Genomic DNA, 15,948 nt, shown 5'->3' with positions numbered 1-15,948 from the left:
TGGCTCAGGAATGTATAGATAGATGTCCAGCATCTAGATGTCCAGGTCTTAAGGAAAAACAAAACAAAGCGCAGTACAGTCTTTTATCTACCATTTCGGTAGAGTTGAATGTTGATCTGTAAGACTTTTGGCAAATAAGCCCTGACTTACAACAATAGGGGGTTCCTTTTTGAGGACAGTTTGGCAAGAAGTGTGGAGCCTTAACATTTTTCATGGTTTCTAGACTAAAAAGACTTTCAGAAATTCCTATAACAGAAGTAGTTGGTTGACGACAGAAATTTTTGCCCATAATTACTGAATATTCGAAAAAACCTAAATCATTAATGAGAGATAGTTAAATAAGTTGTGGTCCTTTTATACAACAGAATACTACGTTGTGTTAAGAAAAACACAGAAACGTCAAAATATGCGTAGCTGTGTGTGAAAAAAATCATGTTACAATACATGTACATTATTACATTAATATACATGTTAAGATGTATAACATAGACTCTTAAATGCATATGAGTATGGATTTGGAAGAGAAACAGGAAGGAGCTCTAGCTGGAGATTGACAGTAGTTACTGCAGTCAGTGACATTCGAGGCAGTCTATTCTCTCATCTATTTTCCAATAACTGTAATTTTTATAATTAGCAACAATAAGGGAAAGAAATGAAGACTGGGTTACTCGGATGCACCATATATACTTCTCTTGGGTGGCTCAGCCCATTAAGTGTGTGCCCTGGGCTCAGGTCATGATCCCGGGGTTCTGGGATCAAGCTCCATGCTGGGCTCCCTGCTTGGTCGGGAGTCTGCGTCTCCCCCTTGCACTCCTCCTGTTTGTGCTCTCTCTCTCTCTCTCTCAAATAAATAAATAAAATCTTTAAAAAGGAAAAACAAAATGGAAGCTGGGGCAGGAGTTCCTTCCGTATCCCAGTCCCTTTGTCACCACCCCCTTGGCCATAGTAAGCAGTACACCTGTCTGCGGATGGCGCCTTCTCTCCAGTCCTGCAGGAAGACTTGTCCTTCCTTCCTGTCTGGATTCTCCCTGCCCTCTGACCCCTCTTGCCTCTGTCTTCAGTAGCTTAGTTTGTCCACCGGCTCTTACCAGAACTCCGACTTGGGCAGTTCTGCCCCGGCATCGGGCAACAAGCTGTTCTGGCTCTGTGTGTGCTCCTCTAGATTACTTTCTAGAACCTGCTTATATTTTTCCAGTAGATAACTGTGTTTTCAGTTATTCTTTCCTTGACTGATTCACACGATAAACATTCGCGGAGCACTTTCTGTGTGCGGAATGCCAGGGGTACAGAGATGAGCGATTTACGGCTTCGGTTTTCCAGGCGCTCGCTCGGCACCGAGATGCCTCCTGAAATAGAAATGGAAAACCAGAAACTCGTGGAGTTCCAGGTTTTTCCTCGGAGGGAGAGGTACACTGTATAAGTAGGTGTCTTGTCCACTGAAAGTCTTACCTTCACACTCTCTCAGAGAAACGCACGTGACCGCACAAGGAGGTACTCCTGGCTGCCCTGCAGGATGGTCACGGGGAGGGCGGCAGAGCAGCTGGCAGGTGCGGCCGTTCTGGGAAACGGGTGCACAGTTTCCTGCTTATTTTACCCTGGGGCGCTGTCACGGTCACTGTCACTCCCAGGGAGAAATAGGGGCATATGTTCACACCAAACCCTGTACGTGCCCATTTGCAGGCGCTTTAATTCCTAAGTCCCCAAAGCTGGGAACAACCTAGATGTAGCTCAGCGGGGGAGCGGATAAACGGAGAGCGCGCGGTCACGCGGAGCGCGGCCCCGGGGTGGGAAGGGACGGGCTGCGCATGCGCCCAGCGGCCCGGCTGGATTGCACGTGTTCAGCCCCGAAAGGAGCCGGACTCAATGAACCACGTGCTAGAGTACGTCCTTCCATCCGTGGGACGAATGGAGGAGACAAAACGAGGGAGAGGAAAGAAGACAGAGCAGTGGGTGCCCAGAGCTGTAAAGGGGCACATGGGAATTTTAGGGCTGATGCAACTGCTCTGTCAACTTTGTATCTATTTGTCGACATTTCTAGAATCATACGTGGAAAACAGTGGGTTTTACATTGTATAAGTTATACCTCGGTACGTCCGGCTGAAAATTTTTTTTTTTTTCTGAGGCAACAGAAGAACATCTTTTTGCTATGGGCTATATTCACATTTTCCCACAATCTAAACAATATGAAGGCATCGGGCAAAAGCCTCATTCCTACCCTTGCCACCCACCAGCGCCAAGTGTCTTATGTATCTTGAAGCGTCTCTGTGCAGGTATCCTCAGAGATGCGTACGTGTTCTTGTTTTTATTTCTTTACCACGCAGATCGCAGCTCACGAATCTGATTTTCCGCACCAGCTGCTTCTCCATGTAGTGTATGTTTTATAGTGTATCAGGATCTGCCATTCTTTTCCACAGCTGCAAGGCAAGAATGTAGCTGTCGGTGTGCATATAATTCATTTAACCAGCGCTCCCTTGGTGGAGCCAGATTTTTTCCCATCTTTCCCCATCACACGCAGTGCTGCCCCAAAGAACCTTGTCTACACTGTCTGTCCTGCTGTAGCGCTTCTGTTGGGAGCAGATCTTCTCATGCATTTGATCTCTCAGGGAGGAACATTTGGAGCCTAACATGAATTTTCAGTTTGCACATGTGTGATATCACCCTTGAGGAACACTAGGTGAGCATAGAAAACCGTGGAACGGAGTCACGTAGGAATACACAAAACACGCATGCGCTCACCTCAGACTGCGGTCAGCGACTTCCTCTCCCCATGGGGTCACACTGGTGCACACCCCAGGTCACTAACGCCTTCCCTCCGACCCTCCGATCTCCGGTAACCCTCCTTCCTCCACTTCACAAAAGCCCAGCGAGCCGCAACCCCCAGTGCGCCCTTCCCGGGCATCCTGCTTGAGTCCGTGCTCTGCCATTTTTACTAGGTGTGTCACTTGACAGGGTTTGAGTGTTAACACCCCAACTTCATTTTTGCCGGAAGCCATGTGGTTTTTCTTGCTTGATTTTGTGTCGTGCAAATGACCCATGATACATGTGTGTCGTATTACACAGAACTGACCGTACCGCGTGCGGGTGTATCTGTAGACTAGAATTCCAAGTGAAGAAGGGCCCACGGTTTTAGGAGTTCTGTCCAGTGGGATTACTGCTGTGATAGGCTGAAGTTTATACAGGTGGTTGGGGTTTTCCTTTTTCGTAGGAAGTGTTTATGATAGAGCTGGAGGGTGTGTTGTCATCATGGCTTGGGAATCATTCTGCTCCCTTTCGTCCTGAATCTGTGGGGGGGTTTGGATGTCTGATGGGAGTTGAGGAAGCTCTTTGAGTGTCTTTGGGAGGCCGATAACCTCTTGGAAACAGGAATCGCAGAGCAAGGCCAAGTGCATGTCTGGCTAGCGAAATGTCTCCCTCTACTTCTTGAGTCTCCTCAGACAGAAAGAGGGCTTCAAGCCAAGACACAAGGGGGAATAGCTATCAGAATGGGAAGTGTCCGGTGTGTGAGCCCATGACATTTCACACATTCACCAAGTACTACCCAGAAGGAATGGCCTTCCGAGGTGTTGTAAATCCCAGAGCTCAGAACTTGAGCCCAGAGTGAGGGCACTTGGAAAGCATCTGCTAAGAGGAGCTGATGCTTTCTTTCCTAAAGAATGTGAAGGCAAAAGAGTCAACAATCGGAGATTAGGGAGAACGTTTAGGAAAGGTACCCAAGTGTTTGTTTTATTTGGTATTTAAAGTTTTCAAAAATGTTCAGACTCTCCCAACTATGCTTCCACTGCTTCCTCAGAGAGTTCTATTTAAAAACAAAATAACTCATAATTGAGTAGGAAAACCTGACTGCAGGAAGTCCACTCAGGGCCCTGGTTCCCTCAAAATCCGCTTGTACTACTGGAACTGGAGGAGGTAAATGACCTTACCAGTCTTGAAAACCGAGTGATGATAGACTATGCTTTTTCAATACAGTTGTTTTTTCCCCCATTTTTGTTTGGTTGATAAAATTGCTTTCTGTGTCAGAAAGTGGCTTCAGTTTTATAATACTGAAGAGGTAGAAGTTAGGAAAATAAATTAGATACAGCACCTTTGAATAAGTTAGTATTTAAAATTTAACAAAGAAGGAAGTAATTTGTTTTCTTAGCTAATGGGAATGTGGCAGTCTGATCTGGAGACTGGTGTTTAAGCCTGTGATTTTCTTGTCACCACTGATTTTGAAACCCTGCTCCATTGTTTGGGGATTGCATGGCTCGTTTCTGCTTTTTTTTTTTTTTTTTTTTTTCCCCATGAAGACTTTGGAAAAGAAGAGTATCTCACACATTGTCAACTCTTTTTGAAAATAGTAATTACTGATTCAGCTAAGCTGCTTTCATTTAATGTGTTACCTACTGAGGACTTCTTGACTGATATTTCTCTAGTAAAATTTTGATTTGATATTAATATCATGACACCATAACAAGAAATGGAATTTCAAACCCTTCATCTTAATGGAGAACCCATTTGCATTCCTCCGAGGCCTCTTCCCCTGTTGGATGGTTAGAAAGCTATATGTCCGTTCTCTACTTTATGGTTATTTGCTATAACTGTCTTATTTTTCGAAAAATGTCTTGTGTTTTAAATCTTCCAGGATCTTAACATTGTCCATCTTATAGATACAAAATTCTGCAGGAATTAGATATTAATAGATATTTCAGTACCTTCTTTGAAACACAGGACTACTCATGCCTGACTGTTCTTAAAACTCTATTCTTTTTTAATTTTTTTTTTTAAGTTTTTTTTTTTTTAATTTGACAGATCACAAGTAGGCAGAGAGGCAGGCGGGGGGTGGGGCAAACAGGCTCCCTGCTGAGCAGAGAGTCCCATGTGGGACTCGATCCCAGGACCCCAGGATCATGACCTGAGCCAAAGGCAGAGGCTTAACCCACTGAGCCACGTAGCCGCCCCTTAATACTCTATTCCGAAGAACCTGAGTGTGGCTCAGAGGGATTAGCTGTTATTCCTTTGTTTCCCATCCTCCCCGCCCCCCCAAGATTATTCTCATAATATCCCAGATCACACGCTTAGGAAAACGATCAAAGCAGTGGTAGGACTCCCATCTTCAGCATGGAGAAGAAACTTCCCCTCTGTCTAGGTTTTTGAGCACTTACACACCAATGTGTTTCATTTAAAAGACAGTAGTTTTCACTTTTAAAATGAAAGTGGATATGTAACTTTATCGTTATTCATAAAAGAATACTTAATGAGGATTTCTCTGTGCCCCAAGGTCTGTGCTCCCTCCTTCATTCCCTTCCCCAGCACCTTCTGAGGAAGGAACTGGGGCGATCCCCAACTCTCAGTTCGGGGAGTGGATGTTTATGGAGAAACTTCCCCAGGATCACACGGTTCGACTTGTGAGCAGTAGAGAGAAGGCGGCAGCCCATTTCTGGGTCACCAGAGCCAAGCTCCGGCACTTAAATAGATAGGTTGGCTTCCCAGTTTGAGTAAGGGCATATTTGTCACATGATGGGTGTAAAAACATTGTTTAAAAATATTTATCATGGGGCACCTGGGTGGCTCAGTGGGTTAAAGCCTCTGCCTTCAGCTCAGGTCGTGATCTCAGGGTCCTGGGATCGAGCCCCGCATCAGATTCTCTGCTCAGTGGGGAGCCTGCTTCCTCCTCTCTCTCTCTGCCTGCCTCTCTGCCTGCTTGTGATCTCTGTCTGTCAAATAAATAAATAAAATCTTTAAAAAAAATAAAAATATTTATCACTTCTTTAATCACTTAGCCCGCAATTGCTGCTTCCCTCTTCTTATTGGCAAAAATAGTGGTATTATTTCACATGAGACCTTGTTCATCATTCTTTAGCCTGATTTTCCAGGAGCCTCCTGCCAGATGCTCCATTCACGAGGCTGGCAGTTACTTCTTGATCTGATTCCCTCGTGAAACTACATTGTTTGATTCCAGACTGCAGTGTGGACAGTACCCAAATAATGTGTTTTAGGGTTAAGCCGCCTAATTTTGCTTCAAAGGTTCCTCATGAGAATCTTTTGAATTAACACAAGTATCATAGCCAAAGTCGCTTTTCACTTTGACTTTTGTATCTCTTGAGATCTTTCTCTGGCCCTCTCACTGTCCCCCGGCCCCCACGCATACTCGGCCCTGCACACGTGCACATACATGCCGGAGATACTAGTGGTGGCTTCCATGAAGTGGTTTCACATTCTTATGTTCTTGGAATAACTAAATGGTATTATTCAAGAAACCTTTTGGAAAACTCTTCTCTTATGGTAGAATCGTTCATCGGTGAGGTGGGCGGGGACTCACGATGTTGAAAATCAGCTAGAGATTTAATTGAAAGTGGTGCAGTGGATGAATTAACATTCCTTCTGGATCTGTAGCAAATTAATGGTTTTTATCTGGTATTTATTGAAGTGTTCTGCTTTCATATAATGTCTGCTATATGAAATGGTAAGAATAACATTTATATCTCTTTTGCAAAGAAAACGCGATGTTTTCAAAAATGCAGGGGTTTCTGCTGAATCAACACTGTAAGCGTTTTGAGAAAAAAATGTAATATTTTACTCTTATGATAACGTTTCTCTCATTCTCTAGAAATTAATTAGCCCCTGCCTGGTTAACCCAGCCTTGGCCCTCCTTTTTCTTACATTTTAAGAAGAATCATTTTGTGTTCTCGTTGTATTGCTTAAACAGTATTGCTTATTATAACTTGAACTATTATGAAAGCATTCTTAATTTTTAAGGCGATTCGGGGTTTGTTCCCTTAAGTGACCCTGTATCTCTTTTTCTCCTACTGAAGCAAATGAAAAAACACCCTTGCCGCCAGTGTGACAAATCTTTCAGCTCCTCACACAGCCTGTGCCGTCACAATCGGATCAAGCACAAAGGCATCAGGAAAGTTTACACCTGCTCGTAAGTTGTGATTTCTAACGTGGGAAGCGCAGGAAATTAACAAAGTGGAAACGTTCAGGTTTTTCATATGTTGCCGTTAACTTTCCATTTCTTTGCTGTAGTTTGTAGATTTCCGTGTTCAGCCGTATTCTCTTGTTTTGACATACGGTTTCTTGACTGGGTTGTAACACTTAAAAAAAGTCAAATAAACAGGAGTAGCCTCTTTCCTACCCCGTATTCTCCTGGGGATATACAGCTTTGTTGTCCAGAGCTGTTTATCTCCTACACCTGAGCATCTTGGAGAAGTGGTTGATTTGCAGGCACACATTCGAATGAGATGCTTTTTGGTCATGAGAGGCCCAGGGAGCTGCACGCAGTCCCTGGCAGGTTGGTTCTGTGGTTGGTTGGTTCACAGCGGACTCTGATAGCGCCCGGTCGTGGAGTCAGTCCGAGGCTGGCCTCTTCCCTTGTGAAGGGCAGCCTTTTCTCAGCACACGCTTTTGGCGAGGAATTGAGTGGACCAGGACACTGAGTGGACGGTAGAGCCGCTCTGGACCTCCACGAGCTCTTTCCTTGTATGTGAGAATCAGAACTTGTTGTATCCTTAGTGGAAAAGTTTAGCACCTGCTCAGCCAGAGTGTGCCTCGAGTGAATTGGTATAACTTCTCCTAAAACAGAGGACTGACGGACACAGAAGCCGTGTGGCCGCGTGGCGTGTGTGACATGACCGGGCACAGAGTATCATGTGGCTCGGGACGCTCGTGAAGGTTGGCTGTGGGCTCGGCGGGACTTCACTGTTCTCAGTTAGCTAGGGGAGGTTTCTTGGGTAGGGAGACTGGGACGCCAACCTGCCTTCGGTGAGGTTGAAGCTGGGAGTGATTTTGGTGAGGTGAGAACATCCCGTGACTAAGGCCTGCGCATGTGAGACCGCATTGCAAGGGTCGGAGAATTTACCAGGAAGCCCTGGCCGAGAGGAAGGTGGAAAGGGACTCTGGCGTGGCTTTGTCCTTCCTCAGAGAGGTTTGTGTCTTTCTCGTGGGAGTCACTGTGAGGCCGCGAGGTGCTTGGATTGTCTGGCGGATTTCCTTTATTCTGTGGTGTTGGTGCCGGTTCCCGAGGCTGTCCCAGGAGCGGGCCTCGAACACGAGATCATCAGGGTGTGGGGCCAGTCATTACAGGATGTCCAGAAGCCTTTTGATTCTGCGTAAGGGCCCAAGGTGCTGTGCATACCCATTCACCAAAGCAGTTTCCTTCTTGTATGCCTTACAGCATCTGTAGTCACCATGGCCATTAACTTTGTCTCTTTTTGTCCATTCATTAAGAAAATGGTGACTTCCTACCTTCTAAAGGAAAAACTAGTCATAAGGTTTGGGGTTTTTTCTCCCACACAAGGGGAAGTGAAAACTTAAAAGAGTGACCTATTTTGGATATAACTGAGTTGCCTACTTTTTAGTCTACTGAATGAACCCATGAGTTTGAGCCCTGTGACACCGTGTTTGTGTCTTGGTGAGGAATGTGACAGGGCTAGACACCCTGTCTTCTCTTTGTTATGGCAGCTTGGACAGGAATCCTTAACATCCACATGAAGGAATCAGCGAGGGACTTTTTTCATATTAAAGTATGTCTTACGACATAAATTCTGAGAGAACACTGAGTCATTGTAAAGAAAACTTTTGAAATTTGATATTCTCTACTTCAAAATTAAAGCCCTCTGGAATTATAAATTAAGTACTACCTCAACCAAACCTAGACAGGAAATACTTTATCTGAACCGAATTAGGCCGGTCCCATGAGAACACAAAAAAGCGACAGAAAGCCTTTTACAAAGGCTGCAAAAACTTTTCTCACAAATTGGACACCGAGTCACAGTGAAATCAGTTTCCTTTCGGACCAGTGGTGTCCATGCAGATGATCTTGACCCCACGGAGCATTCCATTGGCTGGTGGAGGTCTTTCCTCGGTGAGCGGACTCTTCAGCGTGGGTGACTTTCCGGCAGGCAGGTGACCTCCTTGTCTTTGCTCCACAGGCACTGCCCAGACTCCAGGCGCACCTTTACGAAACGGTTGATGCTGGAGAAACATATCCAACTCATGCACGGTATTAAGGATCCTGACTTGAAAGAAATGACAGAAGCCACCAATGAGGAGGAAACAGAAATAAAAGAAGATACCAAGGTCAAACATTGCAGATGTTCTCTTTACAGTGACATTGTGTTGACTTGCTTTTTCCATTCATGCTGTTCACTTTAAATTTTTTGAAATCCAAGCCTGTGCATGGAGGTGTAACATAATAGGTCATCTCCCCGCATACCCATTCTGATCTTTCATCTTGCTCTACGAGCTGTTAAGTTTCTTCTGTCTCTTTCCAGAAAGAGCTTTAGGGATCTCCTTACGTATATACGTTACAGAATTTTGTGTGGACTCACGTAAACGGTCTCTTAGCCAGAGGGAACGTAGGAAGCTAGGTTCTATCTTGTTGGCAGTGTGTCGGTTGTGAAAGGTACCTAAGAAAAGTGAAGAGATTCTTCTTCGTTTCACTTTGTCATAGTAAGAAAGTCACAGATCTGCCTTGTCCTTAGGTCAGTGGGTAGTGAACTTGACTCAGACAACTGTGTATATGTTCGCCTGTGTATCAGGGGTGTGTGTGCCAAGTGCTATTCGAGGAGGGAGCCGTCCGGCAGACGTGTAGGGAGATCTACTGTCTTTGGCACTGGCCTGGGTCTGGGATGTACCTGGGAGACAGCCTCTGCGTGCATCCAAGGAGTTAATCATCGAGTAGAGTCGAGTCAGAGTACAAGCCGGACCGGAGCCGCATTGAATTATAATCTTTTCCCCTCGACGGATGGGGTTGGGGGGAGGGGGTTGGGCCGGAATTACAGAATCTCTGTGCAAGGGCAGCTTCAGGCCCAGGCTGTGTGTGAGTGGTGTCCCGTCATCAGGCCGAAAAGATGGGCCACCGAGCAGGGAGGAGGGAGTGTCCCTCTTTCAGAGCGCTGGAAGCGTGAGGGATCAGAGTTAGAAAGCCAGAAGGGAAGGAGAAAAGCATGGCTGGCAGGTGAGCCGTGTGACAAAGGGGAGTGAGTGTGCGGGGGAGCTCAGGAGCGGGACCAGCTGGGCCTTCCAGCACCTTCCGTGCCAGTCCCAGAGAAGGCCATACCCTGGTATTTCTCTGCCTGGCCCCTGCCTCCTCTCCGTACCACCTGCTGGCTTGGCTCTCGCCTCGGCTTCCTGGGCCCTGCCCCCGGCCCTCCCCACAGCAGGCCTCTGTTGGAGTGTCACGGTCCCTGGGCCATTCCTGATGGTGCCGGGGAGCCTCCCAAACCCCCGTCTCGTCCCAGCCCCGTTCCATGGCCTGCTTTGTCTACCTGGGGTCTGACCGATGGCCGATCTCCTCGCTTGTGGTTTTCAGTCCTGCTGTGTCAGAGCCCGCATTCTGGGGGGGCAGGGACTCATTTGTCCTCTGTGGAGCCCCACAGCTGCTGTGATGCCTGGGAATGTAGGAGCTCCGGTCCTGTGTGTGCAGCACATGAAAGGCAGGAGCCCCAGGGGAGCAGGAGTGTGTGGGGGCTAGGTAGACACGCAGCTGTCGGAAGCCCCAAATCCTGAAACCCACAGTCCACCGGAGAACCGGTCGTGGATCCCCCGTGGGGTGGAGCGATTTTCACTCGTGTCGTCCCCTTTATTCTTCTCTTCAAGGTTCCCAGCCCCAAGCGGAAGTTGGAAGAACCAGTTTTAGAGTTCAGACCTCCCAGAGGGGCAATTACCCAGCCACTGAAAAAGCTCAAGATCAACGTTTTCAAGGTTCACAAATGTGCCGTGTGCGGCTTCACCACCGAAAACCTCCTGCAGTTCCACGAGCACATCCCGCAGCACAAGTCGGACGGCTCGTCCTACCAGTGCCGGGAGTGCGGCCTCTGCTACACGTCGCACGTGTCCCTGTCCAGGCACCTGTTCATCGTGCACAAGCTGAAGGAGCCGCAGCCCGTGTCCAAGCAGAACGGGGCGGGCGAAGAGAACCAGCAGGAGAACAAGCCGAGCCCCGAGGACGAGTCGCCCGACGGCGCCGTGTCCGACCGGAAGTGCAAAGTGTGCGCGAAAACGTTCGAAACTGAAGCTGCCTTAAATGCTCACATGCGGACACACGGCATGGCCTTCATCAAGTCCAAAAGAGTGAGTTCGGCCGAGAAATAGCCACAGCCCTTCCGTAAGGAAGATCCCTGTCCACATTGGAAGAAAAGAGACATTTTTGTTACAGAAAGTTTGCAGTATAATAGAGTTAACAGTACTGTCTAGGCTGTTGCAATATATTCTCTCCGCGTGTCCTGCCTCACCTGGTCGTGTACATCCTCGATAAGTATTAAAACAGTATTTGAGTTTAAAAGAGTTTGTATATATTTAAATGAATAACTTTTTTATACTCTTTGTTACATGTTTGTATCAGTATTTAGTGGACGATGTTTTGAGGTCTTTTTTTTTTTTTCCTTTTTTTTGGTTTTTTGATGGGTTTTTTTTTTCCTTTATTCTTTTCTGGCTTAGAATTTTTCTTTTTGTACTGTTTTCTTTTAAAACAGAGTTCTTAGTAACAGGGGCAGTTCCTGAATTCAAATAAACCATTTTGTATGTTAACCAATTTGAACGGGGTAACTAACTCCAGGCTAAAATAAGGCCTTTTTTAGTGTTTTTAATTTTTAGAATTAAACTACATAAATTGTAGGTATCGTGGGTCTCAAAAACACTAGGGACTTTCAAGTGTCTTAGCACTACCCTCAACGTGCCTGCTCTGAGCCGGCCAGTGCGCCTCTGACGTGTCACCACATCCCGGGCGTGTCCAGGCCACACCAGACGGTGTCGAAACCAGCCCGGCAGGTAGCTTCCCTTCCCAGCGGCGGATTCAAAACTTCGGCCCGAACTCCAGGAAGGACCGTACATTTCCCTTAATTCCACTGTAGAATGGGGAAGGAAGGGTATCCCCGAGGGAAGAGCCAGAGGCTGGTGGTCTTCTGGGTGGATTTTTGCGAGGCCGGCCAAGAGAGCACAAGGTCGTCAAGTCGCCCAAGGGCTGGACTACTGTAAAAACTTACACACCTGTCGTTAGACCAATAGATTTCTACAGTCGAGTTTTTTTGTCATGTAATTTATTAACTCTTACAAAGACACAACTAAAAATATCAAGTATTTCTCTGGCTCTTGACAGGAAAAAAAAAAAAATCACAGTTGACTTAATAACCCTTTGCCGTCTAAAGAGTTGGCGTTTCCTGTTCTGGGTGCTACTGCCAGACGTCCCGGTACTTGGAGTTGGGATGCTCTACTTCCGCCGCCGACCTGTCAGTGCAGCAGGGGCGGGGCGCGATGGGCCGGGCGGTCACGCACTGAGCCACCGGGCTTCGGTTCGGTCGTTTCAATAAGTATCTTCAATATCAGTGGTTCTGCTGCCTCGAAACACAGCAGGGCTCCTCCCCTGTCCCTTCGGTTTATAGTTCTCTGGGAGAGTTCTATCTTTCCGTTTTGGGGTTTTTTTGTGTGTGTTTTCATTTGCATTTTATATCTTGTATTTATCCCCTAAACACATTTTGTACTTTTTTTTTTCTTTTTTTAAGAAAAGAAACTCGTTTGTGTATATATAGATATTTGCATGATATACTGTAGTCGACGTTCGGTTCCTCAGAAGGTCTTGCTGCTGTCAGGTGTTACGCACTACGTCCGTCATAACTGTATTAAACACATTTCATATGTAAATAAACGTGGGACATTGGCCCTTGCGCTTCTGTGAGAGAGTTATTGATGGGGGGGGTGGTCTGGCATCTTCATGAAGTTGAGGAAGTGCTTGATGGCAGGAACAGGCGCCACGATATTGCAGAATTCCTCCTCCTGCCCCACCCCCCACCTCCGGAAGAACGACATATTCTTTCTCATTGGCAGTCAGCCCTTTGTCACTTTCTCGTGGACTCCATCGATTCATGGGTATAATGCAAGGGCGTGATTAAAGGATTCCTACACTTGAAATTCCATTGCTGTTACTTGTTATATTTATACTTGTATTGCTCTGCGTTGTATCATAGCACTCTCATGTGTTTCTGCATATGAACCTTGCAATAAACCTGTGTGGTGGGTTGCACGGTCTTCATAGTCCAGTTTTACAGTAGAGGAGACTGAGCTCAGATGCAGTGCTTCGCCTAAGCCCCCACAGTGGGGAAGCGGCTTCACGTATTAGAACCCAGGTATTCTTGCTCTAAATCGTAGTGCTCGCTCTATGTGTTTATGTACATATTGACAAATATTCATTTATTCAACAAATAAAAATTATGTGCAAAACACGATACTAGAATTTTTGTCTGTGGCACTATGGCTTTTTATCAGATAAAGTGAAAGCCTTTCTAAAGCACCCAGAAATGCTTGCCGGTATAAAGTTAGCATCCATAAATGCCCAGTTGGAGCATCCAAGAAAGTTTCAAAGAATGCCCTGAGATCCAAAATGAAGAAGAAATGGAAATCCAGAGTAGAAAAACAGCACACAAGGCTGTAGCCCTGGCAGAGAACCTAGATGATTCAACTAAAGAGAGAATTGGTGAACTGGAAGATGGGTTGTGAAGAAATTACCTGGAATAAGCAGAGGTGAGGAGATGAAGTCTATGGAAGAGATTAGAAGTCAAGAAGGACAAAACAGCAGAATTCATAGCTGTTTCAGAAAGAGGGAGCAATTAGAAAGAAGCTATGTGGAAAAATTCTTGGCCATTAACAAAAGATGTGAATACTTGGGTCAACACAGTGATTGCTGACCAGAAATCCGCAGAGGAACTTGTAGTTCTACCCATTCTTCATTAGTGGTAGACCTGGATGAAGTTGTGGATGTGAGGAATGGAGAAACAGTATTTTCAGACCAAAGGCAGAAACTGGGCCATGCTCTGTGAATTCTTAGGAAGCCCATTTTCTCTGTGGGTGAGCTGAGGCTTTCAGCATAGGCTCAGGCCAACATTAAAAAGCCTTGAATGATGGACTAAGGCTTGTACTCTTTGATAGAGATGAGTTATTTGCACAGGGGAATGATAAAACCAGACCAGTCAGTGGCAGTATTTAGGATGGAAGGTGGGGCAGTGTATCAATCAGGACAGGATAGGTTACACTGTGGTTACAACCCTAAATCTTAACGTCTTAAAACAACAAAGCTTATTACTTGGTCACATTTAATGTTCATTGTCAGTTGACTAAGGAGACATAGCTCCAAACCCCCTTGTCCCTTTATTCCCACTGTCACAGAAATTGCTCGTTCTTCTGGCAAAGGGAATTGTGATTACATGCTCTGACCCAGAAGTGACAGATGTCACTCTTCACAGTTCATTGCCCAAAACCAGTTTCATGATCCTACCTCCTCCTGAGGAGGCTGGAAGTACAACACTACAACATGCTTGGAAGACGGAAGGTGGCCCATATTTGAACAACATAAATGGCTGTCACAGTAATAACATTTAAATTGGTAAAGATGTGGTGCTAGCTCAGCCATGGTCACCAGGTAAATGTGACCCAGGGTGGTGACAGCAGTCCTGGAAAGACGCTATGGTTGTTGGCATTTCAGAAGTAGGACCAAGAGGATTCCATGCTGTGGGACACAGAAGGAAGAGAAATCTGACTTCTTAAGGTGATGTCTTAGATTTTATTTTCAAGGTTTAGATTTCTTAAAACAGAAATAGGAAAGTCAAGTGTATAGCTAGATTTGGGGAAGTTTGCACTTTAGACATACAAGATACGTTTTGGCTGGAGGGTGTGGTTGGATGGTTTTATTTTATCATTAATTGATTTAACAGTGATGCGTAAAGAAGAACACCAACCAGGGGATGAAGACCAAGAAAATGAGAAAAAACATGTCGTCTTAGACTACGTGGTGTAGACCACTTCTTCCTCCCAAACACATTTTCTGCCAGTTGTCGGCTCCTACTCCAGTAAGTACTCCAAGAACAACTGTTCTACCCAGAAGCTCCAGGTCAGTGGGCTTGTGAGTTCCGTCCCAGGATCTCTGGCCAGCAGGGAAATGGACTGTGGGAGTCTTTGGCCAAGGTTAATACATTATTTCACGTTAATGTATTCAGCATCCCGTGAGCACTCTTCTTTTAATGCCCAAGTGGAAGGGGGCATAAAGGAAAGTGTGTTTGAAGAATTGCGTAGAACAGGAACCATTCTTCTATCCCAAAGAATGGTCTGAGAGTAACCAGGGATGTGCTAAGTGTGGAGAGCTGCTTGAGACATCTATAACTGTTACACACACACACACACACACACACACACACACCAGTCACTTAGGAATCAGATGCTGGAAGGGTCCCCTATTGGTGCTCTTCAGTCGAAGTGTACATTTGCTATATAAGGAACCCAGGTTTTGTTACCTTAAAAACCTGGCTCCTACTTCATACCATTCACTTCTTGTTTACATGGACCCTTGACTCTTCTTTGTTTAGTTGGAGCTGCTTTTTGCAGTTATGAGCCTCATATCCCTCAAGGGCTCATTGTAAACTTTTGGGATAGGACGGTGGGAACGATCTCTGTGAGGAGCCTCTCTGCTGCCAGGGGCCTCTAAACTAGCCAGCTGTAATTCCATTGTCACCAATACCCCCAAACCGTTTGTTTGTTTGACAGCGAGCGAGCGTGAACAGTGGGGAGGAGCAAGGGGAGAGGAAGATGCAGGCTTCCTGCTGAGCAGGGACCCCCCCCCCCGCTGATGCGGAGCCTCGATCCCAGGACCCTGGGACCATGACCTGAGTGGAAGGCAGATGCTCAACCAACTGAACCACCCAGGTGCCCCTCTTATTTATTTTTTTAAAGATATTATTTATTTGGGACGTCTGGGTGGCTCAGTGGGTTAAAGCCTCTGCCTTCAGCTCGGGTCATGGTCTCGGGGTCCTGGGATCGAGCCCCGCATCGGGCTCTCTGCTCAGCGGAGAGCCTGCTTCCCTTCCTCTCTCTCTGCCTGCCTCTCTGCCTACTTGTGATCTCTGTCTGTCAAATAAATAAAATATTTTTTAAAAAGATATGTATTTGAGAGCGTGAGCACGAGCAGGGGAGTAGGGGCAAAGGAAG

At 46.2% G+C, this 15,948-nt stretch overlaps 1 protein-coding gene across 7 annotated transcripts in view; it reads left to right on the top strand.

Moving 5' to 3' along the window:
* ZNF532 (zinc finger protein 532) overlaps positions 1-12,641 on the top strand; it is a 105,098-nt gene extending 92,457 nt beyond the window's left edge. For 6 of the 7 annotated variants that reach the window (XM_044242887.1, XM_044242886.1, XM_044242885.1 and 3 more), the window contains 3 exons: positions 6,792-6,904; positions 8,910-9,057; positions 10,579-12,641. In XM_044242887.1, coding sequence (XP_044098822.1) covers positions 6,792-6,904; positions 8,910-9,057; positions 10,579-11,073 — 756 coding nt within the window. In that variant the 3' untranslated portion in view covers positions 11,074-12,641. The remainder of the gene's footprint in view (positions 1-6,791; positions 6,905-8,909; positions 9,058-10,578) is intronic. The other variant, XM_044242890.1, reaches the window with a different exon arrangement.
* The last annotated feature ends 3,307 nt before the right edge of the window (positions 12,642-15,948 follow it).

Source organism: Neovison vison, chromosome 3, assembly GCF_020171115.1.
Source record: "Neovison vison isolate M4711 chromosome 3, ASM_NN_V1, whole genome shotgun sequence".
NCBI classification, from domain to species: domain Eukaryota; kingdom Metazoa; phylum Chordata; class Mammalia; order Carnivora; family Mustelidae; genus Neogale; species Neogale vison.
This window is presented reverse-complemented; position numbering and strand designations above follow the sequence as displayed.